A 25,226-nucleotide genomic window follows, 5' to 3' on the forward strand; every position below is an offset into this window, starting at 1 on the left:
TGAAAGGGAAAAAAAATATTAAGTTGATCTCAATTAAACGACGAATGTGAATATTCTTGGTTAGTCTTCAACGACTGTCTGCAAAATTTGGAACCCATTGTTGTACGGTGACTAGCGGATGCCATTATTGATTAGAAATGCTCAAGAAAAGTCTGTGTTATTCCAAATCTGCTCACTAAACTTTCCTCGGGTCTTGATTTTCTAAGCCTTCAAAGGATTTTTATATTCATTGTCTTCAACGTTCATTTACAACTATCTTTGATTCCATATTCAGAATATGGATTGAACAATATGAGATTTGAAAGTTAGTGATGTGTGGGATGATTTGTAATTTTTTTAGATTGCCGGGTTTGCGATTTTAATTTTGGTCGAAAATGGTTCTCTCTGAAATTGGGAATTTTCTGTTGGTAAAACATTAATTTGGAAATATTGAACACTGATTGTGTTAAATTGATCGGGCTTGTTTGATGGAGTGATATAAGCAATCGAAGATTGTTTTCTCTAAAATTGGGGATTTTTTGTTGGAAAAACATTAATTTAGAAATATTAAGCATTGATTATGTTAAATTTACTGGGCTTGTTTGATGGAGTGATATAAGCTGTCAAAATAATCAATTTAGGATATAAGTTGTTTATGTTGTTTCCTTTTTTACTTTATAAAATGCAGTAATAATAGGATAAAAAAAGTGGGAAAGTATTATATGAATTATTATTTAACAACAGGCAGTACGTGTAATTTCCTCATTTTTTATTGTATTGGGGCCCGCATAGGACCAACCATGTAAGGGGTATCCCAGTGAATATTTGCCCTGTACAGAAGGCTTTATTAAGAGCTGGGCTCGTGACAAAGTATAAACCCAGGTTTCAGTGCCTGGTACTTGTAAACTAGTAAAGATGATGCCGAACTCGTTCCAGGCTCACCGGCCCACCGAGTCAATTTACCGCCAACTCGTCGAGTTTGCTAAAACCGTCCTCGTCAGAGTCTTCGTTCCCCCTTACGCTACTGTACGTACATTTTTTCTTTCATTTTTTTTCCTTTTAATTTTATGATCTTTTGAACATGAATTTATGAACGCGCGTATGTGCTTAATTATGTTATAAATTTGATGTTTAGGTGTGTGATTTGTACTGCGGGAAAGTACCCGACGAAGAAAAATGGGATGAAGCTCAAATTGGTCACTATATTGGCATTGGTAATTTGTTTAATTCTTTCCTTACTTTTGTGATGATGGATCCACTGCAAGGTACGGGACAGTGTGTGGCTTATATCTCCTAATATGTATAGCGTAAGTCTTGGTCTCAAAATATAAGGAGTAGTCCAAGCCTATTACAACACTATAAAAATAAACTTCGTTATTCTCTACAAATTTTATAATCTTACAATTTATACTGAAATGATGTATTCTGTGTAGATGTGGCAACAACTGGATTGAATGAAGTGAAAGAAGCATGGGAGAGTCAGCGCAAGGCTTACACTTCTGAGTTCTTTGAGCTTGATCCGTGCATTGTCAGCTCGAAGTTCAACATAAAAGTAGGTTACTAAAAAGGGCACACAACAAGTAAAACTAACTTCATTTAAATTTATAAAACAGCATCATAGTTTCACATACAAAATACATAACCAATGTGATATACATTTTGGAAGAACTATACCTCTGAAGTTAGATATTGAAGTTGGAGAGTTTGAGTCTATATAAACCACCCATCAAGCACTCAGACTCTCGATGTGGGATTCAAATCTCATACCTTGCAATGGGAATCATAACAATTTACCACACTTCGTGACTAACTTTAAACTAGCCCAAGACTAGTCCCAAACGAACACTGCTATGCCAAAGTCACCATCTGCATCGCTTGATTGCAACTAAAAGACGTGGTGTTTATTCTGATACCATTGATATAGATATTGAAAGAGTCATTCCTCAAAGCTAGCTATTAAAGTTGGAGAGTCCAAGTTTATATAAACAACACATCAAAGGTAGGATTCAAGCCCCATACCTTACAACAGGAACCATAACACAATGTCAATACATTTTCATTTATACATTCAAGATTAATTTAAGATTGATTGACAAAATAACAAATGAACAATTACTGGTGAAAACATCTCTATGTTTTCTAATATTGACTCTTTTTTTACCATGAAGATGACCTTGTTGTGACAAAACTAATAGCACCATCCAAAAAACATAGATAACTAATAAAATTCGACATTTTTCGATGCCCTCAGCTTCCTTTCCCTCCTCACGCTACGTGGGACAAGGCCGAAATCCATTTCGTATCCTTTGATCATCTTCTCACATCCATGCTTGTAAAGTTGAGAGACGAATTAAGACGTCAAACTATTATGATTGAATTTTTCAGACATCGCATTTATCTCCAATTGCATAATGAATTTTGCGTACTTTATGACAGAGACCGCAATCATGCCTGCAAAAAATGTGGTTATGTGTAATCTCCTGTATATGGCAGTAATTTAAATTGTTCCTTCCATGCTTACTTTTGCATAAATTTTGAAGCCATGAATATTGTCAAAAAACGCACACGTATTTTTCCAGTATTTTTGGACACGAACATAAATTTGATAATATAGAATCATTAACAGTAATCATCTTCTGGGATGAATTAATACACGGATTAAGACACTATTTTTGGGATGCGTGAAATGATCTAAATTGTTGTAATATGCAATGTAGATGAACATAACATATTCGTGCATGTAATCTGTAAGTACATTATCTAATGGCAAATAGATACATTCAGGAAAAATTGTAATATGTCATATACAACATCAAAAAAAATTATGAAAAATAATAATAATAATTCATCAAATTACGTTATTCGTGGATTTCGTACATATTTGTAATCATGGAGTTTGAAAGGGAAAAAAAATATTAAGTTGATCTCAATTAAACGACGAATGTGAATATTCTTGGTTAGTCTTCAACGACTGTCTGCAAAATTTGGAACCCATTGTTGTACGGTGACTAGCGGATGCCATTATTGATTAGAAATGCTCAAGAAAAGTCTGTGTTATTCCAAATCTGCTCACTAAACTTTCCTCGGGTCTTGATTTTCTAAGCCTTCAAAGGATTTTTATATTCATTGTCTTCAACGTTCATTTACAACTATCTTTGATTCCATATTCAGAATATGGATTGAACAATATGAGATTTGAAAGTTAGTGATGTGTGGGATGATTTGTAATTTTTTTAGATTGCCGGGTTTGCGATTTTAATTTTGGTCGAAAATGGTTCTCTCTGAAATTGGGAATTTTCTGTTGGTAAAACATTAATTTGGAAATATTGAACACTGATTGTGTTAAATTGATCGGGCTTGTTTGATGGAGTGATATAAGCAATCGAAGATTGTTTTCTCTAAAATTGGGGATTTTTTTGTTGGAAAAACATTAATTTAGAAATATTAAGCATTGATTGTGTTAAATTGATCGGGCTTGTTTGATGGAGTGATATAAGCAATCGAAGATTGTTTTCTCTAAAATTGGGGATTTTTTGTTGGAAAAACATTAATTTAGAAATATTAAGCATTGATTATGTTAAATTTACTGGGCTTGTTTGATGGAGTGATATAAGCTGTCAAAATAATCAATTTAGGATATAAGTTGTTTATGTTGTTTCCTTTTTTACTTTATAAAATGCAGTAATAATCGGATAAAAAAAGTGGGAAAGTATTATATGAATTATTATTTAACAACAGGCAGTACGTGTAATTTCCTCATTTTTTATTGTATTGGGGCCCGCATAGGACCAACCATGTGAGGGGTATCCCAGTGAATATTTGCCCTGTACAGAAGGCTTTATTAAGAGCTGGGCTCGTGACAAAGTATAAACCCAGGTTTCAGTGCCTGGTACTTGTAAACTAGTAAAGATGATGCCGAACTCGTTCCAGGCTCACCGGCCCACCGAGTCAATTTACCGCCAACTCGTCGAGTTTGCTAAAACCGTCCTCGTCAGAGTCTTCGTTCCCCCTTACGCTACTGTACGTACATTTTTTCTTTCATTTTTTTTCCTTTTAATTTTATGATCTTTTGAACATGAATTTATGAACGCGCGTATGTGCTTAATTATGTTATAAATTTGATGTATAGGTGTGTGATTTGTACTGCGGGAAAGTACCCGACGAAGAAAAATGGGATGAAGCTCAAATTGGTCACTATATTGGCATTGGTAATTTGTTTAATTCTTTCCTTACTTTTGTGATGATGGATCCACTGCAAGGTACGGGACAGTGTGTGGCTTATATCTCCTAATATGTATAGCATAAGACTTGGTCTCAAAATATAAGGAGTAGTCCAAGCCTATTACAACACTATAAAAATAAACTTCGTTATTCTCTACAAATTTTATAATCTTACAATTTATACTGAAATGATGTATTCTGTGTAGATGTGGCAACAACTGGATTGAATGAAGTGAAAGAAGCATGGGAGAGTCAGCGCAAGGCTTACACTTCTGAGTTCTTTGAGCTTGATCCGTGCATTGTCAGCCCCCTAATCCATCTCTGTACTGATATTTATTTATATTTTCATGTATTTCTTCATGATGTTGATATGCAGTGTCATATTAATTTAAATATGATTTGGTTGAAATTCCATGAAATGTCTTTTGCAATAATATGTATTTTTGTGTGAGTATTATATACGTGTATGATTTGGATGGATTATGTAGAGTTAAATCTATATTTTTGGTGCAACTTGGGCGATGGAGGGGAAAGCGGAGTGGGAAGGATTAACTTTCTTTCCCCATGTCGACATACTCCCTTTACTTTTTCATTTTTATTTTCTTTTCTCATGATACGAAGGAAGAGTAGGTGAGTTGCTTTCTGTTGACAGTTCTACTAAGAAGGGGATGCAATCTCTTGTTGTCCTCTTAGCATTATGGATGAAGATTTCCTAAGCTCACTAAATGAGTGTGGAGGTTCTACAGATATTTTGTGAATTTAAATGTTCCTGAAATTTTGTTACTTTTAAGTTAGGCATTTTTGGTGGCGCCTGAATAACCACTAAGGTTGTGTTGATGTTTTGCTTTAGAAAAAAAAAGGTTAGTCATTTACTGGGTTGAACATCACATTTCTTCTGCAGGAGGATATGGAGCCGCATTTGAAGGACGGGGAAGATAGGGCTGATATTGCTTTCTGTATGCACCATTTGCCGGTAGGAAATATGTCCTATAGTGTTTTGCCACGTAAATGCTATTTTATGTCTTCTAGTATGACTGTAGATGCATAATAAGTCCACTTGTAGCTGTGCTTTGAATCCGAGGAGAAAGTGAGGAGACTGTTGTTCAATGTCTCATTGCTGCTGAAACCAGGAGGTTATTTTATTGGCATCACTCCCGACTCATCTACAATATGGTATGATAATCGCCAGTAATTTATGTTTGTTTACATGTGTAAAACTATTCTTCTGGTATATATCATGCCTGACATTAGTCTTCCCTTTATTTAAAGATCTTGCAGGATTGTATTACATCGTTGTTGAATGTCAACCTAATAAAAACATATATGGAATCTTAAAGATGTTTCTATTTTTTTTTAAATTGTTGACAAATGATCGAAAATACATGAAGTGGGAAGAGCTTTGTTGTCTAGGGCCTGAAAGATGCCCTGGAGTTCAAGCTGATTCAACCTAATTTTGTGTGGGCGATCATTATAATTAGGAGCTTGCAGTTGAACTTGTGACAACCACTGAGATGTTTTTTTCCTTTGAAGTGAGTTGTTAATAGGCATGCTATGAACTCTTTACAGGTTTTGCATACAATTAATCTATACTTTGCGATTCTGAAACTAAGGGAATGAAGGGAATTGTAAAGGTCCAATTGGTAGTGTTTCCCATAAATATTTTAGTCTCTTAGTTCCTGAACACTTCTAGCTGAACGTATGAAGTAAACAAAAAATGGAGGTTCCCTGCTACAAGATTCTGCGATTCATGGATCCTATCTGGTGATCAGCCTTTAGGTCCTCCAGTCAAACTAGATGTTCCCTTCATCAACATCCATGACTCCTTCATACACAACCCCCCCCCCCCCCCCCCCCCCCCCCCCCTATAAATTCAACAAAAAACAGAAAAAAAAAATGAAAAGAAAAAGAAGAAACATTTCTGAAGTTCCTTTGTTTCCAACCGTGGACTACTTGTCTAGAACGTGAGATGACTTACAGCTTGTTGTGCTTATGCAATAGTACTTAGTAGTTATCTGGCAACGTGGGTTCTTTCCTTCCTTTTCTTACGTTAAAGAAAAGAAAGGATTTCTCTTTATATTTCACATTCGAGATCCTTTATCATGTGATAATAATTTCCTAGTTTATGCAGATTAATAATGTACTTGTAATCTATCACAGATTTGCTCATGTTTGGTTGACAAAAATAAATTTAAGGGTCTCTGAGTCTTTTATGCCTATTTAAATTTGCATATAATGGCATAACATTGTAGGAATAAGTACCAGAAAAATGTTGAAGCATACCACAACAAAAGTAGTGGGATGAAGCCCAACATTGTTCCCAACTGCATCAGATCTGAGAGCTACATGATCACTTTTGAAGTTGAGGAAGAGAAGTATAATACCAATTTAATATACTCAGGCTCAAATTCTTTGCACTACTTTCTTGTGACATTTGGTTGTTTGTCACTAATTATGTTAAATTGACTTCCAGGTTCCCCTTTTTTGGTAAAAAGTACCAGTTGAAATTTGCGGGTGATATTTCTGCTGAAACCCATTGCTTAGTCCATTTCCCCAGCTTACTCAGGTTAATATTTTCTATTATGATTATAAGCACGTGTCTTTTTGATGATTCCATCCTAATATCCTATTGGGGTTGTTTGGAATGTGTTTACACCATTAGGGCCTGTGTTTCGCCAGTATGTTTGGCAGCCCAAAGCTTGTTAGTGTTTTGCCCTATCAAGTGCCATATATTAGCACGGGGAATAGCTTCCCTTCAAGCATGATGCTATTACTGCATTTTGTGTCCCTCTTGGGTCTGTCGTGCAAGATGTTTCCATCAAATTCAGGTTAATTGACCTTTGGAAGCTTAATAAGACAATGACTAATCAACACTTGGGAATAACCAGTAAATGAGTCCTTGAGTCTATGATTTAATTAATATCTTTGTGCATGAGAATGTTAGGAACATTTATATATCAATATATTTGTGAAAATGTAAAATCTTTTTTTTTTTTGTTTTTTGTTTTATTACAAGAATATAATCGATGTTTCATCACAATTATCCTTTTATCTTACACTGTAAACTGCCACTCCAACTTTTGTGGACACACTCCTTTTCCTTGGAAATAGGATATGCATGATGCAAGTCGCTTCAAAATGCTGATATTTTGATTGATAAGCATTTGATTTGAGATGCTTACTACCTGTTATTCCTTTGACATTTTAAATTTCAGTTATCAGAATTGGTAATTATTTTCCATAGGTTGGCTAGAGAGGCTGGTCTTGAGTACATGGAGATAACAAACTTGACTGAATTTTTTGACGATAATAGGTAATAGCTTTCTTTCAACTTTGTTATCTATATTCTCTTACTGTTTTTATGATTGCCCATAACTTTTGCAGGTTATTGAAATATAAACAAACACCTTGTTTATTATAATTTTGTTGTGTACTTCAAAATTTTTATATCATGGATTGCATCGAACTATTATGTGCTAGGCCTTAAACACAAGGTAAAGTTCAAACTAATTCACTACGATCAGTTTCAACATACGTTATAAAGAGTATATTGTATAGCCAAGAAGAGAGTAAACAGAAAGTCCCCATGAGTGACCTACCATTACATTAGCATCGTTCATTGAATGCTAATTATTTCTGCCAAATAATTGCATTCTGTGTTGTTTTATCTACAAATAATTGTACTGATGTTTATTTGCAATTATGCTGCAGCTTTACTGATGAATTATCCCATGTTTGAGTCGCATTCTCTAAAAAGTCATTTTTTTAGAACTCATTTCAACTACTCATTCTCCCAATAAAAGAATTCACACGCAAACCTAAAACTTTTGTTACTTTTTAACCGCACATTCTCTAAAAAATTACTATCATAAAATCTATTTTTCCAAATAATGGGGCTCAAAAAACCCTTAGTATTGTGTCAGATATTACTTTTTTCTCTAGAGCCCTAGTGGCTCAAGAAACACTCCATTGATATTGTTTGAGTTTCTATCAAATTTTTTATTTTGTTGAAGGTAATCAAGAGTTGCTATTGTTCTCCCAGTGTTTTGACACGTAATGGAACGTGGATGTTTTCACAGTAATCTATTAATTGTTAGGAACATATGGGTGCATCATGGTTTTAAACTATACAAATTTGTTATTTTATACTGTAAATTGTGCTTAGTAAAATTTTTTGGTATACACACCAAGTTTTCTGCTAATTAATGTCAAAGGAAGCCATAACGGATAGTAGTTACCTGTTTCCACTTTCTATACTGTCCATAAATTGGAATCTTTTTTACATTAAAAAAAAAAATTTAAGAAAAAATCTGCCGAACTTTACTTTTTCTTCAGATGTGTGCTTGATTTCATAATTTACTTCAAATACTGTTTTCAGAATAGATATGTATTCCCAAAGCTTGGTCTGCCAGTTTTTTCAGTACATAATCTCCCCTTCTAGATTGTCATTCTCACCCAAAGATGGCTATGACTAGTTGGGAGAGGGAATTCCAGATTTCTGAATCTAAACTCTAGTATGGACAGGGTTGTCTCTTTTTCTTGAAGCTTGTTTGTGTAGCAAAATGATACCGTCCATAAATTTTTTTTGGAAGAAGGTTAAATATAGCTGCAAATTTCATGGATTCTTTCCTTATATTATTGAATTTGAATTTCTGGGTAGCTTCTAAGCACTGAAAGTATAATACAATTATTGAAAGTGTAGTTACTTAAAGCAGATGATCATCATTTATGATTAGCTGCTGATATATTATTTCAGAGGGAAAATCTGACTTTTGTTAACATCCCTTGGCTCTTAAGAGCACAATTTGCAAGTATGTTGATGGATGCTGGTCCCAACCTTGTTGATCCTAGAGGGAGACTTCTTCCCAGATCATATGATGTTTTAGGTGATTCATTTACTACCCGTCTCATTACATTAGAATTAAACTCTTGCCAACTTTTTAAAGTTACACGTGCTTCTTTCTGAATTCTTCTGCAGGTCTATACACCACATTCATTTTTCAAAAGCCAGATCCAGATATTGCCCCTCCTCTCTCCACACCAGTGTTGGAAGATGGGAGCTACAATCATGATGAGGCAAGTGCTCGTAAAAATACAAAGGGTATCATGAGAAAGGGCCGTTGTTTTAGGCACAATAGATTTCGTAACTGACAGGTGTAGTTTATTCAATGTGCTTCATAACCAAAATATTATCATCTTAAAGTAGCTGCAGTCTTACTTCTGTAGCAGCAAAGTTTTAACTCATAAAAACAATGAATCCGACTAATAATGTCTTAGTGTCATGCTGTGGTGGACATTTGGCTACTTCATTGTCTTTTGAAGCACCATGAAAGTTAAACCATGGTGCACCCATTGGAGCCAAAAATATATACCCTACTTATTATGGGTCTTAAAGTTATGCTTTTAAAGTAGATGCCACACTATACAGAACTTTAGAAGGAAAATAAAGTGAGATCATTACAAAATCTCTTTTAACTAACGGTGATGTTTACCACGACAATGTGACGGATGGTCCTTGCCTAGCGATGTATTGAGACTTAAGTAGTGGAATTAGGAAAACTAGTAGTTGCAGAGACATCGAAAAAAACCCAAATTGCTTTCGCATCATGGTTGAAGGTAAAAGCTGTTAGACATAAAAACAATGGCTCTCAAGTTAATCTCTAGTTTATTTCCCACCACAAATGTTGCATTTGGTCTATAAGAATTGTTATAACAGTAAGGAATGGAATTACCATATCCATTCCCCTGTTTTTAACAACCTTGTGATACGGATATGACAGGAAATCAAATTTCATCCTTATTCTAATCCTGTCTTCATTGGGCAGGGAGAAATCTGGTGAGTAAATAAAAATGACAAGATGAATATAAGATTCTAACATATTAGAAAGGATCTTGTATGGTTGATTCTTCAATGCAAAGATTATTAAAACAACATTAGCTAATTTTTGTTAGAATTTGTTTCTTTAAATGATCTATATAAATTCCTAGTCTGAGATTAGATGAGCTTCTAGAATATGAAAGGAAGGTAAAAGTGAGAAGTGAAGCAGGTTTAAGAGGTTCTGTAGGTGACATTGCTTTTTGGGGTTGGGAAGCTGAAAGTTTCAAGCAGTTTCTGTGACGTGTTTGTTATTGGTGATGATTTCCATGGTGTATCGCACGGTTTTGAAGTTGTTTTCTGTAACATATGAGGGTTCTGTAGAAATATCATCAAGTCTGTAATTATTAAGGAGCTGCTTTAATAGAAATGTGTTAGAGCTATGGACAATAAACTAGAGGATGTGGAAAGAATTGAACATCATAATTCCAATATTTTGTAGTTGGTATCAGTTATTTGCTGATGATTTAGTTTTAATTGCAAAGACTAGGAAGATATAAATTGTAAGTTCTTTAACTATACATGACTATTTTGGTATATGAGGGTTTCATGTTAGGAGTTAGAACAGAATATGTGTAATGTCCTTTTAGTTGAAGTGTGAATAGGGGCTGTTCTCAGTTTAAAATAGATCATTTTATCCAAGAGGAAGATTGTAAAAAGTACTAAATGTAACTATTAATGAGGAAATAAGGATTGGGTGTGAAGTAGTGCATAAGATTATAATGGTTTGGATGAAATTGAGAAGTACAAGAGATACTATATGGTAAGAAAACCTACCAAGCCAAAAGTAGAATTTTGTAGAGCGACTATTAAATTGACTATGCCTTATGGTACTATATGTTGGGCCATTAAAGAGCTAAAAGGTCAATGAGATAAATGTAAATGATACAAGGTTATCAAGATGGATATGTGGCTATGTTAGAATTGATAAACTAAAAAATGATTATCAGCCTGTTTGGGAGTGATTTTTTGATCGTTATTTCACTATTCTAGCCGTCATATTTGACTTCTTCTCTCACAGGTGGACTCCACATTTTTTCTAACGGTCAAAAAATCAATTCTTAAAATCACTCCCAAACAGACTCTATATATGTCACCAAGTAGAGGTCATACCAATTGAAGATAAATTAAGAGAAAAAGAGAGATGATTCAAATAGTTAGGATATCTATTAAATAAATATGAAGGATATTCCGTTCACAAGAGCATGTGTCAAGTGGAATGAGTTAGAAATTGAAAGAATTTGTAATTGCATGCAATGATACAGTTAAAAGATTTAACTTCCTTGGACCCTGCAAAAGAGAGCGATCAAGTTGAATGGAATGGCAAAAGTGTTCATGTATCCAACCCAAGTTGATTGGTATTTTTGTTACTAGAAAATGGAAACCAAACAAAGAAAATTTCACTAGATCAAGTTTACTATAAAAAGGTGTCATCTCAACCCTATTGTTCCTTTTTCAAACTAAATGCATGGAACATGTTTAGCATTTTTGTGGAGAAGATGAAACAATGTTTTAGACTTTTAGTTCATAGTAACTAAAAATAGGATTGCGAATGAACCGAATCGATCAAAATTAGAAATTATTGAAACTTGAGTGGTTAAATTGCATACTTATTCTCTGTTTGTCATCTTAATACATGTATTTGTTTTCATTTGTTAATATTATATTTACAAACATACACATTTCTATTAATCCCATTTTGATATTAAAACATATACTTTAATAAAAACAACGTCCCATCTAATAAAAAATATTGAAAAAAAAAAAATCTTAAGACATGAGAGAAAAGAGTTTAATGTCCTTTAATTATAATTTTAAATATATCATAAAGACAAAAGGGCAAATTGGGAAATATATATACAGAGAGAAATGATCTACCTAGCACTGCTGCAAGCACCAATGACATGACACATCAATCTTTGTTGAATAAAAAAATTAATTCAAATCTAGAGACTCACCATAAACTTCTCATCTAATGGATTGATGTGCCATATCATCGTCACTTAGCATAAGCTAATCTCGATGCTTAATAAATCATTTCTATATATATTTGCTTGATAGGAATTGTTATGAATAAAAAAACTCGGGAGGTTTGTAACTTCTGGTAAGGGATGAGTTGTCTTTGAAATAGCTAGTTACTTCATGGGGAGTTTCTATAATTTGCTCTTTATACTTTGAGTAGGCAATTTATCCCCAGTTGTATGGCCTGTATTTGTTTTGGAATACATAAAAATGAAGAATTAAGTTGTTCTTTTTCTCTCTCTCTTTTTTTTTTTTTTTAACTTTGAATTTTTTTACAAGCACACCTATTCCAATGTGTCAATCCACCTTGATGTATTGCTTTCACTGCTTTATTGGAAGTTACTCCAAATATTGCTTGATGTAAACAGAAACAGGATTTGTTTAACTTTTATGGAATCTTTTCATGGCTTAATTGAATTTAACGAGCTAATGAGTTTTTCCGTGTTTCATAGTATATTTAACTTTATGTCGACTGACTGATCGTTTAATTGTGATGAACTTGGGGATGCGCCAGCCTCCCTAACATTAATGAAATTGCCTATTTATCCCAATAACAATACTTTAAAATGAGCTGCATCCATGTCCAATAAGTCAAGAAGTATAATCTTAATGATAGGAAGTTAATGACCCCAGAAAGCATATGATACAAAACCACAGCTCGATTTTTATCAGATTTCTCATAGATTGACGTCTGTTTGCAGAATATGTTTTTTAGGAAGTGATAGGCATGGGAGATGATAAAGCGCTGTATTTGCTCTTCCTTGTGAGTGAAGAGAAAAATGTGGGCATCTTTGAATTTTGCCAACCTTGTTCAGAATATATTGAGATCCAAATGCAGGATAAAGTCATGAAGATATCTATCATTAGTCCATGGGTCAAGTTCACTACCTAACTTTTTATCTGGATTGGAGTAAGTCCATTATTGGTCATGCAGAAATAAGGGGGAAACTTCGATTTTAAATTTCATAGAGGCTATCGGAACATTACAGGTCCACTTACCTTCAAAGTTGAGAATTGCTTGCAAAGTTTGCATTAATGAAGCCATCTAGTTTATAGGAATTAGACAGCAGTCTAAATCAATAGAAAAATGTAGAATGCTGTTAGTATATATGCTGTTAGTGTACATGTTTATAGTGGCAAGTTGATTGAGTGTACTCTCATTTTTGTGAATTGGATTTTTTTGATGTCACAGAGAGGTTGGCAAGGGACTGATTGGAGAGAAGACGAGAAGAATGGAAAGACAGACTCAGCTTTCGGATTGGGGAAGATAACCGAGCAAAAAGGCATTTTAGGTCCCGGTCCAGCAGAATTGCGCTTTCCAGAAGCTCTGTGATCTGTTTCTAATTTGGGTTTTGGATGAAATGTGGATTAAAGACGCAAAAAGTTAGCATAGTTGTTGTCTGGTGCATTTCATATCTGCTAATGCACTGTAGATACATACATATTGGCACAGTATTGGACTGTACACTAAACTAAGATTTCGCTTCTTTTCTTTTTTAATATTTATCAACGCTGTAAGAAACTGTATGTATGGGTTTCGTGTAATGAGGGTTTTGTTTGTTAGTTTCTCGATGCACTAAACTCTTCATGCTTGCTTGAACGTAAAATGTTCTAGTTCATGTCGTCTTCTTATTTTAGCTAGTAATTCTGAAAAAGTTATGAGAAAATATAAACATCGAAACCCATATCAGAAAATATATAAACATGCACCAAAAATGGAATGTGGGTTATTATGAAGAAAATTTCTCCAAATAGCTGGCTATATGCCTATATGGTAAATGTGGGGACAGTTGAATCAATTGTCCAATACTTTCTTCAGCCTGATCTTGAGTAACATATGCTCAAAAGGTGTTTGAATATCAAATTTTCACCGATCACACAATATTTCAGATTATAGGCTGGCTTATTTTTGAGCCCCAAATAAATTTGAAAAAATAAAATCAAATGAGGCAATAAGCTTGACCCATCCCACTTGTACAAACTTACAAAAAGGATTGACCAAGTGAATTACCCATTTACCTTCCAGCCCATACTAATTTATTGAGATTTCAATTTCATCTCTACATTACTATCGGTATCACGCATTTGTCCCAATCAGTAGTTGATATAAGAAAATGTACCCAAAAATTATTAACGAAAATACTAATATTTAATTTCACAAAGAATTAGGTTACAATTAGAATTTTTTTTTTTTTTTTTTGGGAAAAATTGTTAAAAAATTTGACTTTACTTTAAATCTTCAATTAAACTCTCAGAAGATTCTGTAATTTGGACACTATCAATAGCTTAAAAAAGAAAAGCCACCCAAGCGCATGGGCTTTTTCTTTGTAAGCCCAGTCTCAACATGCTCAATCAAATCAAATGAATAATGAGATTTGAATCCAAATCAATCAAATAATATATAGTAATGTGTAATTCACTTCACAGGGAGGCGCCCATGGCCTAATGGATAAGGCGTCTGACTTCTAATCAGGCGATTGTGGGTTCGAGTCCCACTGGGCGTGCATTTAAAGAATTTTTTGTATTACTATTTTGGATTCAAGTTACGTGTAATAGATTTATTTTTTATTATCATTCTCATCCTTTTTTTTCCTTGCCTACAATAAAATTATGTGCTAACTTAAAAAGAGTCGAGATCATTTTCATTCATGTTAAAGTCAAGAAACAAGTTTTCAACACGCACTTTCACGTATTATAAATTGAGTTTATCTATTTATTTGTCAAAAGTTGATGCATGCACATTATTTATTGGCGTGTGATAATTTTACGATTATTTATCAATATATGGAAAATCTATAACGGTTAGAGAAGAAAAAATTTCTATATAAGTAAAAATTGTTATTTAAACATTAATATAACTTGCATACACAAAATACACTGTCTTCTCACATTTCTCTTTTTCTATCTTTTAATCCACTAAACTTGTCCAAAAAATGTTAAGGGAGAATAATATATAGCATGTGACTTATTCCCATTGTTTGTCTTAATTGGTTCATTTAACACAAGTTTTTTACCATAAATTAATAATTAAGACCAAATTTGACTCTCATTTTTTCTCAAATTCATTTTCAACCACACATTTAACGAGACTTACAATTTTTCAACCACATATTTTTTCAACTTTTATTAACATGGATTTTATTTTTCTAATATTATTTATACTGTATAATCCACCCTACCAAGAACGGATTTGTGTATGGTGGATGAGGCATATTAATGTGATGAAAACATTGAAAATACGTTGGAACCACACCTTCACAAATGTCAATCTTCTCTTCATCAACGAACATTCCAATACATTATTTCCCTTTCCCTTTCCCTTTGAAACCTCTCTCTTGACAGAAATAAACCCATGTTTGAATAAACCCTACAAATTTAGATAATATATCCAGTTGGAGAACCAGTAGGTGGGTCTTTCCAGTATCAAGATCAAACAAAGAAAACGGAATTTCGCCTTTTACTTGCAGCATAATACGATTTTTATGCCTGATTGATTTTAAAAAGTAACCGGTCATTTCTTGTGTGAAAATGAAATATTGGTGGATATTTTCCTCGTCGAAAATGGGTTCGTCCTCGAGCCATTTCTTCATCTTGAAGTAACTGGGTTTAGTACGGAAGAGAGGACTTTCATTCGATGAAGAAGATGATGCCATTGAAGGGGAAGTTGTAAGCTTTTATGCATGCAAATTGTAGCAAAGAAAAAAGTGTTTTTATAGCCAGCTTATTCTGGTTAACAAATGAAAATTGGAAGCTTGAAGAGAATAAATATTGTATTAATGCATATTCACGTGTGATAAAATTCTAACTTTTTCCGTACACTTGGGAGTCCCCCACCATCCCTGCCTTGGAGAATCGTGAGGGAGGTAAATCGCAAGTTATACCTATAAGGATACAGGGTGGAAGGCTGCTTGTACACTTGCACTTACTCAAGAGCCAAATCCATATTTCAGGATTCGAACACTTAACGCAGCAGCCTCAAGCAAAGCTGGAATTCTCCACCCTCCTCTTTTACCACTTGGAGATGTGCCCTGGGGGCGAACGCATGCATTTATGCATTTACACATTAGGATGTCTTGCTTGTGAGTTACTCGTAATGATTACAATATATCAAGTTTGAATCTCCATTAAAAGTATAGAAATATTTTAATGAAACCTATTAAATCGGATGGATTTCTGCATGGACTATCATAAATCTAGAGAAAATAAAGTGTTACTTTCACAAATTAATAAGTCCGTTTGTACAACTTATGGTTCACATTACCATTACACAACACTCACTTGGGGCCCACATGTGAGTAAAAAATACTCACCCCATCTACCCTCCATGTGTGTGTTATGTAATGGTTCTGTGAACCATTATTCGGTACGACAAGAAGGATTGTTCACGAATAACCTAAAATGAAATTACACCTCAGATTGCTGTTTTTTGGTAACACGTGGCAACACAATGTGTTACACGTGTAGCCATGCTCATGTTACACATGTAATAAATTATGACTTTATGATCGTGCTACACATTAGCCACATTTCGTTAGTTTTTTCCGCCACCACCTCCACCTCAATCTACAAATCCCTCGCCATCACCACCATTTTTGCTACTATTACCACCACCATAAACCATCACCATTGTCATTAAAATCGATATGTGCCACTGCTACCCAAGCTGCACCATTGCCATCACCACCACCATAATTCGGCTCCACCACAACTAAAAATCACACATACCACCATAAAAATCAATGCCCCAATTCCCATCTAAACACCATTGCCCTCACTATCTGCTTGCACCACAGTTGCTTGCCACTACCAACGTCTTCACATTTACGAACACCAGTATCCCAAATAAAAGATTTCATATCCTTGTTAAGATTTAAAAACTACTAAAAATAAGTTAAAATTAAAAGATATGAATAACCTTTCAATTGCAAAAAGAAAATTGATATATCATAATAAACTCAAATTTCAAACAAATGAATGACTCTTTTATTTCCCATATATTCATCTCCTTCAACACTAAATCTTCTTAATTCCTATTTATTTAATTTATCCTCAAAACTCAATATAAGCATCTCGTGGACTGTTATTAGAAGTCAATACTTTCTTGAGTTACGTGAGTTTGGGTTTCGTTTATAATTGTTAAATGTTATGTTGGCTTATTTTAACATATATCGATGAAATTGTATAAATTATTGGACGTATTAGGGAATTTCCCCTATGAATTTTTTAAAAATAAGTCTGCATCATATAGTGAGTTAGGTAAAACAAAAGAATTATTCTTCTTGTACATTCTTTGTGTACATCATGATTAACATTGCGTGAGGTGTAAAAATCGATATCGTTGATTATTTAAGTGTTGTTAAAATCAACGAAAAAATTGTGTGTCACATCACACAATGTCAAAAAAAATAAAAAATAAAAAAATGTCAACCATGAATGTATACCAAGCAAAATGTATGTTAAAGGATCACTTATTGAAAGGCATAGTGATTGCCCGTTAAGAAGTGTTCGCGTCTGTTAAGATGTGGTCGGTTAATTGGCCATCTAGTAAGAGGCTGCCCGTTAATCAACCTGTCTACGTTAGCTACTTGGTATTGAGTTCAATTTTAAATCATGGTACTTAGCTTCTTTCTTCTTCTTCTTCTTTTTATTTTTTATTTTTTATTTTTTATTTTTATTACTTTTTTCTCTAGAGCCCTAGTGGCTCAAGAAACACTTCATTGATATTGTTTGAGTTACTATCAAATTTTTTATTTGTTGAAGGTAATCAAGAGTTGCTATTGTTCTCCCAGTGTTTTGACACGTAATGGAACGTGGATGTTTTCACAGTAATCTATTAATTGTTAGGAACATATGGGTGCATCATGGTTTTAAACTATACAAATTTGTTATTTTATACTGTAAATTGTGCTTAGTAAAATTTTTTGGTATACACACTAAGTGTTCTGCTAAATAACGTCAAAGGAAGTCGTAACGGATAGATGTTACCTGTTTCCACTTTCTATACTATCATAAATTGGAATCTTTTTTACATAAACGAAAAATTAAAGAAAAAACTGCCGAACTTTACTTTTTCTTCAGATGTGTGCTTGATTTCATATTTTACTTCAAATACTGTTTTTAAAATAGATATGTGTTCCCAAAGCTTGGTCTGCCAGTTTTTTTCAGTACATAATCTCCCCTTCTAGATTGTCATTCTCACCCAAAGATGGCTATGACTAGTTGGAGAGGGAATTCCAGATTTCTGAATCTAAACTCTAGTATGGACAGGGTTGTCTCTTTTTCTTGAAGCTTGTTTGTGTAGCAAAATGATACCGTCCGTAAATTTTTTTTGGAAGAAGGTTAAATATAGCTGCAAATTTCATGGATTCTTTCCTTATATTATTGAATTTGAATTTCTGGGTAGCTTCTAAGCACTGAAAATATAATACAGTTATTGAAAGTGTAGTACTTAAAGCAGATGATCATCATTTATGATTAGCTGCTGATACATTATTTCAAAGGGAAAATCTGACTTTTGTTAATATCCCTTGGCTCTTAAGAGCACAATTTGCAGGTATGTTGATGGATGCTGGTCCCAACCTTGTTGATCCTAGAGGGAGACTTCTTCCCAGATCATATGATGTTTTAGGTGATTCATTTACTACACGTCTCATTACATTAGAATTAAACTCTTGCCTATTTTTTAAAGTTACACGTGTTTCTTTCTGAATTCTTCTGCAGGTCTATACACCACATTCATTTTTCAAAAGCCAGATCCAGATATTGCCCCTCCTCTCTCCACGCCAGTGTTGGAAGATGGGAGCTACAATCATGATGAGGCAAGTGCTCGTAAAAATACAAAGGGTATCATGAGAAAGGGCCGTTGTTTTAGGCACAATAGATTTCGTAACTGACAGGTGTAGTTTATTCAATGTGCTTCATAACCAAAATATTATCATCTTAAAGTAGCTGCAGTCTAACTTCTGTAGCAGCAAAGTTTTAACTCATAAAAACAATGAATCCGACTAATAATGTCTTAATGTCATGCTGTGGTGGACATTTGGCTACTTCATTGTCTTTTGAAGCACCATGAAAGTTATACCATGGTGCACCCATTGGAGCCAAAAATATATACCCTACTTATTATGGGTCTTAAAGTTATGCTTTTAAAGTAGATGCCACACTATACAGAACTTTAGAAGGAAAATAAAGTGAGATCGTTACAAAATCTCTTTTAACTAACGGTGATGTTTACCACGACAATGTGACGGATGGTCCTTGCCTAGCGATGTATTGAGACTTAAGTAGTGGAATTAGGAAAACTAGTAGTTGCAGAGACATCGAAAGAAACCCAAATTGCTTTCGCATCATGGTTGAAGGTAATAGCTGTTAGACATAAAAACAATCCTGTCTTCATTGGGCAGGGAGAAATCTGGTGAGTAAATAAAAATGACAAGATGACTATCAGATTCTAACATATTAGAAAGGATTTTGTATGGTTGATTCTTCAATGCAAAGATTATTAAAAAAACATTAGCTAATTTTTGTTAGATTTCGTTTCTTTAAATGATCTATATAAATTCCTAGTCTAAGATTAGATGAGCTTCTAGAATATGAAAGGAAGGTAAAAGTGAGAAGTGAAGCAGGTTTAAGAGGTTCTGTAGGTGACATTGCTTTTTGGGGTTGGGAAGCTGAAGGTTTCAAGCAGTTTCTGTGACGTGTTTGTTATTGGTGATGATTTCCATGGTGTATCGCACGGTTTTGAAGTTGTTTTCTGTAACATACGAGGGTTCTGTAGAAATATTATCAAGTCTGTAATTATTAAGGAGCTGCTTTAATAGAAATGTGTTAGAGCTATGGACAATAAACTAGAGGATGTGGAAAGAATTGAATTTGGGTCCATGTATATCATCATAATTCCTATATTTTGTAGTTGGTATCAGTTACTTGCTGATAATTTAGTTTTAATTGCAAAGACATAAATTGTAAGTTCTTTAACTATACATGACTATTTTGGAATCTGAGGGTTTCATGTTAGGAGTTAGAACAGAATATGTGTAATGTCCTTTTAGTCGAAGTGTGAATAGGGGCTGTTCTCAATTTAAAATAGATCATTTTATCCAAGAGGATAATTGTAAAAAGTACTAAAGGTTAACTATTAATGAGGAAATAGGGATTGGGTGTGAAGTAGGGCATAAGATTCTAATGGGTTGGATGAAATTGAGAAGTACTAGAGATACTATATGGTAAGAAAACCTACCAAGCCAAAAGTAGAATTTTGTAGAGTGACTATTAAATTGACTATGCCTTATGGTACTATATGTTGGGCCATTAAAGAGCTAAAAGGTCAATGAGATAAATATAAATGATACGAGGTTATTAAGATGGATATGTAGCTATGTTAGAATTGATCAACTAAAAAATGATTATATATGCCACCAAGTGGAGGTCATTCCAATTGAAGATAAATTAAGAGAAAAAGAGAGATGATTCAAATAGTTGGGATATCTATTAAATAAATATGAAGGATCTTCCGTTCACAAGAGCATGTGTCAAGTGGAATGAGTTAGAAATTGAAAGAATTTATAATTGCATGCTGTGATACAGTTAAAAGATTTAACTTCCTTGGACCCTGCAAAGGAGAGCGTTCAAGTTGAATGGAATGGAAAAAGTGTTCATGTATCCAACCCAAGTAGAAAATGGAAACCAAACAAAGAAAATTTCACAAGATCAAGTTTACTATAAAAAGGTGTCATCTCAACCCTATTGTTCCTTTTTCAAACTAAATGCATGGAACATGTTTAGCATTTTTGTGGAGAAGATGAAACAATGTTTTAGACTTTTAGTTCATAGTATCTTAAAATAGGATTGCGAATGAACCGAATCGATCAAAATTAGAAATTATTGAAACTTGAGTGGTTAAATTGCATATTTTTTCTCTGTTTGTCATCTTAATACATATATTTGTTTTCATTTGTTAATATTATATTTACAAACAAACACATTTCTATTAATCCTATTTTGATATTAAAACATATACTTTAATAAAAACAACGTCCCATCTAATAAAAAATATTGAAAAAAAAAATCTTAAGACATGAGAAAAAAGAGTTTAATGTCCTTTAATGATAATTTTAAATATATCATAGACAAAAGGGTAAATTGGTAAATATATAGAGAGAGAGAAATGATCTACCTAGCACTGCTGCAAGCACAAATGACATGACACATCAATCTTTGTTGGATAAAAAAATTAATTCAAATCTAGAGACTCACCATAAACTTCTCATCTAATGGATTGATGTGCCATATCATCGTCACTTAGCATAAGCTAACCTCGATGCTTAATAAATCATTTCTATATATATTTGCTTGATAGGAATTGTTATGAATAAAAAAACTCGGGAGGTTTGTAACTTATGGTAAGGGATTAGGTGTTTTTGAAATAGCTAGTTACTTCATGGGGAGTTTCTATAATTTGCTCTTTATACTTTTGAGTAGGCAATTTATCCCCAGTTGTATGACCTGTATTTGTTTTGGAATACATAAAAATGTCTTAAGTTGTTCTTTTTTTCTTTTTTTATTTTTAACTTTGAATTTTTTTACAAGCACACCTATTCCAATGTGTCAATCCACCTTGATGTATTGCTTTCACTGCTTTATTGGAAGTTACTCCAAATATTGCTTGATGTAAACAGAAACGGGATTTGTTTAATTTTTATGGAATCTTTTCATGGCTTAATTGAATTTAACGAGCTAATGAGTTTTTCCGTGTTTCATAGTATATTTAACTTTATGTTGACTGACTGATCGTTTAATTGTGATGAACTTCGGGATGCGCCAGCCTCCCTAACATTAAAGAAATTGCCTATTTATCCCAATAACAATACTTTAAAATGAGCTGCATCCATGTCCAATAAGTCAAGAAGTATAATCTTAATGATAGGAAGTAAATGACCCCAGAAAGCACATGGTACAAAACCACAGCTCGATTTTTATCGGATTTCTCATAGATTGACGTCTGTTTGCAGAATATGTTTTTTAGGAAGTGATAGGCATGGGAGATGATAAAGCGTTGTATTTGCTCTTCCTTGTGAGTGAAGAGAAAAATGTGGGCATCTTTGAATTTTGCCAACCTTGTTCAGAATATATTGAGATCCAAATGCAGGATAAAGTCATGAAAGATATCCATCATTAGTCCATGGGTCAAGTTCACTACCTAACTTTTTATCTGGATTGGAGTAAGTCCATTATTGGTCATGCAGAAATAAAGGGGAAACTTCAATTTTAAATTTCATAGAGGCTATCAGAATATTACAGGTCCACTTACCTTCAAAGTTGAGAATTGCTTGCAAAGTTTGCATTAATGAAGCCATCTAGTTTATAAGAATAAGACAGCAGTCTAAATCAATAGAAAAATGTAGAATGCTGTTGGTATACATGCTGTTAGTGTACATGTTTATAGTGGCAAGTTGATTGAGTTTACTCTCATTTTTGTGAATTGGATTTTTTTGATGTCACAGAGAGGTTGGCAAGGGACTGATTGGAGAGAAGACGAGAAGAATGGAAAGACAGACTCAGCTTTCGGATTGGGGAAGATAACCGAGCAGAAAGGCATTTTAGGTCCCGGTCCAGCAGAATTGCGCTTTCCAGAAGCTCTGTGATCTGTTTCTAATTTGGGTTTTGGATGGAATGTGGATTAAAGAAGCAAAAAGTTAGCATAGTTGTTGTCTGGTGCATTTCATATCTGCTAATGCACTGTAGATACATACATATTGGCACAGTATTGGACTGTACACTAAACTAAGATTACGCTTCTTTTCTTTTTTAATATTTATCAAAGCTGTAAGAAACTGTATGTATGGGTTTCGTGTAATGAGGGTTTTGTTTGTTAGTTCTCTTCATGCTTGCTTGAACGCAAAATGTTCTAGTTCACGTCGTCTTCTTATTTTAGCTAGTAATTCTGAAAAAGTGATGACAAAATATAAATATCGAACCCCATATCAGAAAATATATAAACATGCACCAAAAATGGAATGTGGGTTATTATGAAGAAAATTTCTCAAAGTAGCTGGCTATATGCCTATATAGTAAATGTGGGGACAGTTGAATCAATTGTCCAATACTTTCTTCAGCCTGATCTTGAGTAACATATGCTCAAAAGGTGTTTGAATATCAGATTTTCACCGATCACACAATATTTCAGATTGTAGGCTGGCTTATTTTTGAGCCCCAAATAAATTTGAAAAAATAAAATAAAATGAGGCAATAAGCTTGACCCATCCCACTTGTACAAACTTACAAAAAGGATTGACCAAGTAAATTACCTATTTACCTTCCAGCCCATACTAATTTATTGAGATTTCAATTTCATCTCTACATTACTATCGGTATCATGCATTTGTCTCAATCAGTAGTTGATATAAGAAAACGTACCCAAAAATTATTAACAAAAATACTAATATTTAATTTCACAAAGAATTAGGTTACAATTAGAATTTTTTTTTTTTTGGAAGAATTGTTAAAAAATTTGACTTTATTTGAAATCTTCAATTAAACTCAGAAGATTCTGTAATTTGGACACTATCAAGAGCTTAAAAAAGAAAAGCCATCCAAGCGCATGGGCTTTTTCTTTGTAAGCCCAGTCTCAACATGCTCAATCAAATCAAATGAATAATGGGATTTGAATCCAAATCAATTAAATAATATATAACTGTGTGTAATTCACTTAACGAGGAGGCGCCCATGGCCTAATGGATAAGGCGTCTGACTTCTAATCAGGCGATTGTGGGTTCGAGTCCCACTGGGCGTGCAGTTAGAGATTTTTTTGTATTACTATTTTGGATTCAAGTTACGTGTAATAGATTTATTTTTTATTATCATTCTCATCCTTTTTTTTTTTGCCTTGCCTACAATAAAATTATGTGCTAACTTAAAAAGAGTCGAGATCATTTTCATTCATGTTAAAGTCAAGAAACAAGTTTTCAACACGCACTTTCACGTATTATAAATTGAGTTTATCTATTTATTTGTCAAAAGTTGATGCATGCACATTATTTATTGGCGTGTGATAATTTTACGATTATTTATCAATATATGGAAAATCTATAACGGTTAGAGAAGAAAAAATTTCTATATAAGTAAAAATTGTTATTTAAACATTAATATAACTTGCATACACAAAATACACTGTCTTCTCACATTTCTCTTTTTCTATCTTTTAATCCACTAAACTTGTCCAAAAAATGTTAAGGGAGAATAATATATAGCATGTGACTTATTCCCATTGTTTGTCTTAATTGGTTCATTTAACACAAGTTTTTTACCATAAATTAATAATTAAGACCAAATTTGACTCTCATTTTTTCTCAAATTCATTTTCAACCACACATTTAACGAGACTTACAATTTTTCAACCACATATTTTTTCAACTTTTATTAACATGGATTTTATTTTTCTAATATTATTTATACTGTATAATCCACCCTACCAAGAACGGATTTGTGTATGGTGGATGAGGCATATTAATGTGATGAAAACATTGAAAATACGTTGGAACCACACCTTCACAAATGTCAATCTTCTCTTCATCAACGAACATTCCAATACATTATTTCCCTTTCCCTTTGAAACCTCTCTCTTGACAGAAATAAACCCATGTTTGAATAAACCCTACAAATTTAGATAATATATCCAGTTGGAGAACCAGTAGGTGGGTCTTTCCAGTATCAAGATCAAACAAAGAAAACGGAATTTCGCCTTTTACTTGCAGCATAATACGATTTTTATGCCTGATTGATTTTAAAAAGTAACCGGTCATTTCTTGTGTGAAAATGAAATATTGGTGGATATTTTCCTCGTCGAAAATGGGTTCGTCCTCGAGCCATTTCTTCATCTTGAAGTAACTGGGTTTAGTACGGAAGAGAGGACTTTCATTCGATGAAGAAGATGATGCCATTGAAGGGGAAGTTGTAAGCTTTTATGCATGCAAATTGTAGCAAAGAAAAAAGTGTTTTTATAGCCAGCTTATTCTGGTTAACAAATGAAAATTGGAAGCTTGAAGAGAATAAATATTGTATTAATGCATATTCACGTGTGATAAAATTCTAACTTTTTCCGTACACTTGGGAGTCCCCCACCATCCCTGCCTTG

General features: G+C 33.5%; 1 protein-coding gene and 2 non-coding genes across 8 annotated transcripts; all 3 read left to right on the forward strand.

The window, feature by feature from the left end:
- The first annotated feature begins 830 nt into the window (after positions 1 to 830).
- Positions 831 to 22,972, forward strand: LOC111381019 (mRNA cap guanine-N7 methyltransferase 2). Of its 6 annotated transcripts, XR_002700269.1 has the most exons (12): positions 3,826 to 3,999; positions 4,109 to 4,187; positions 4,407 to 4,501; positions 5,102 to 5,173; positions 5,264 to 5,373; positions 6,450 to 6,572; positions 6,671 to 6,763; positions 7,442 to 7,510; positions 8,995 to 9,083; positions 9,176 to 9,273; positions 12,796 to 13,004; positions 13,287 to 13,408. XR_002700269.1 is itself a non-coding variant. In XM_023004713.1 (11 exons), exons 1-11 carry the CDS (start codon positions 895 to 897, stop codon positions 13,425 to 13,427), a joined length of 1,080 nt encoding a protein of 359 aa, XP_022860481.1. In that variant the 5' UTR covers positions 831 to 894; the 3' UTR covers positions 13,428 to 13,633. The 6 variants fall into 6 exon arrangements, 5 of the variants coding, with proteins under 5 accessions (XP_022860481.1, XP_022860484.1, XP_022860483.1 ...); XM_023004713.1 differs by lacking the exons at positions 3,826 to 3,999; positions 4,109 to 4,187; positions 4,407 to 4,501; positions 12,796 to 13,004 and adding exons at positions 831 to 1,005; positions 1,115 to 1,193; positions 1,413 to 1,507 and having other exon boundaries at positions 13,287 to 13,633; XM_023004716.1 differs by lacking the exons at positions 8,995 to 9,083; positions 9,176 to 9,273; positions 12,796 to 13,004; positions 13,287 to 13,408 and adding exons at positions 18,634 to 18,722; positions 18,815 to 18,990; positions 22,597 to 22,680 and having other exon boundaries at positions 3,825 to 3,999.
- Positions 14,526 to 14,598, forward strand: TRNAR-UCU. The gene has a single exon. It is a non-coding gene; the product is annotated as a tRNA-Arg (tRNA).
- Positions 22,973 to 23,812: 840 nt separating the features above from the next.
- Positions 23,813 to 23,885, forward strand: TRNAR-UCU. The gene has a single exon. It is a non-coding gene; the product is annotated as a tRNA-Arg (tRNA).
- Positions 23,886 to 25,226: the final 1,341 nt, after the last annotated feature.

This window comes from Olea europaea, unplaced genomic scaffold (genome assembly GCF_002742605.1).
Source record: "Olea europaea var. sylvestris unplaced genomic scaffold, O_europaea_v1 scaffold224, whole genome shotgun sequence".
NCBI classification, from domain to species: Eukaryota; Viridiplantae; Streptophyta; class Magnoliopsida; order Lamiales; family Oleaceae; genus Olea; species Olea europaea.

What these genes read in the sequence shown, in the direction of transcription:
- LOC111381019 (XM_023004713.1), top strand. Translation starts at nt 895, where the DNA reads ATGATGCCGAACTCGTTCCAGGCTCACCGGCCCACCGAGTCAATTTAC. An exon ending in GAATTTTTTGACGATAATAG is followed by an intron (nt 7,511 to 8,994) that starts GTAATAGCTTTC and finishes TTGGCTCTTAAG; the next exon opens with AGCACAATTTGCAAGTATGT. An exon ending in CAGATCATATGATGTTTTAG is followed by an intron (nt 9,084 to 9,175) that starts GTGATTCATTTA and finishes ATTCTTCTGCAG; the next exon opens with GTCTATACACCACATTCATT.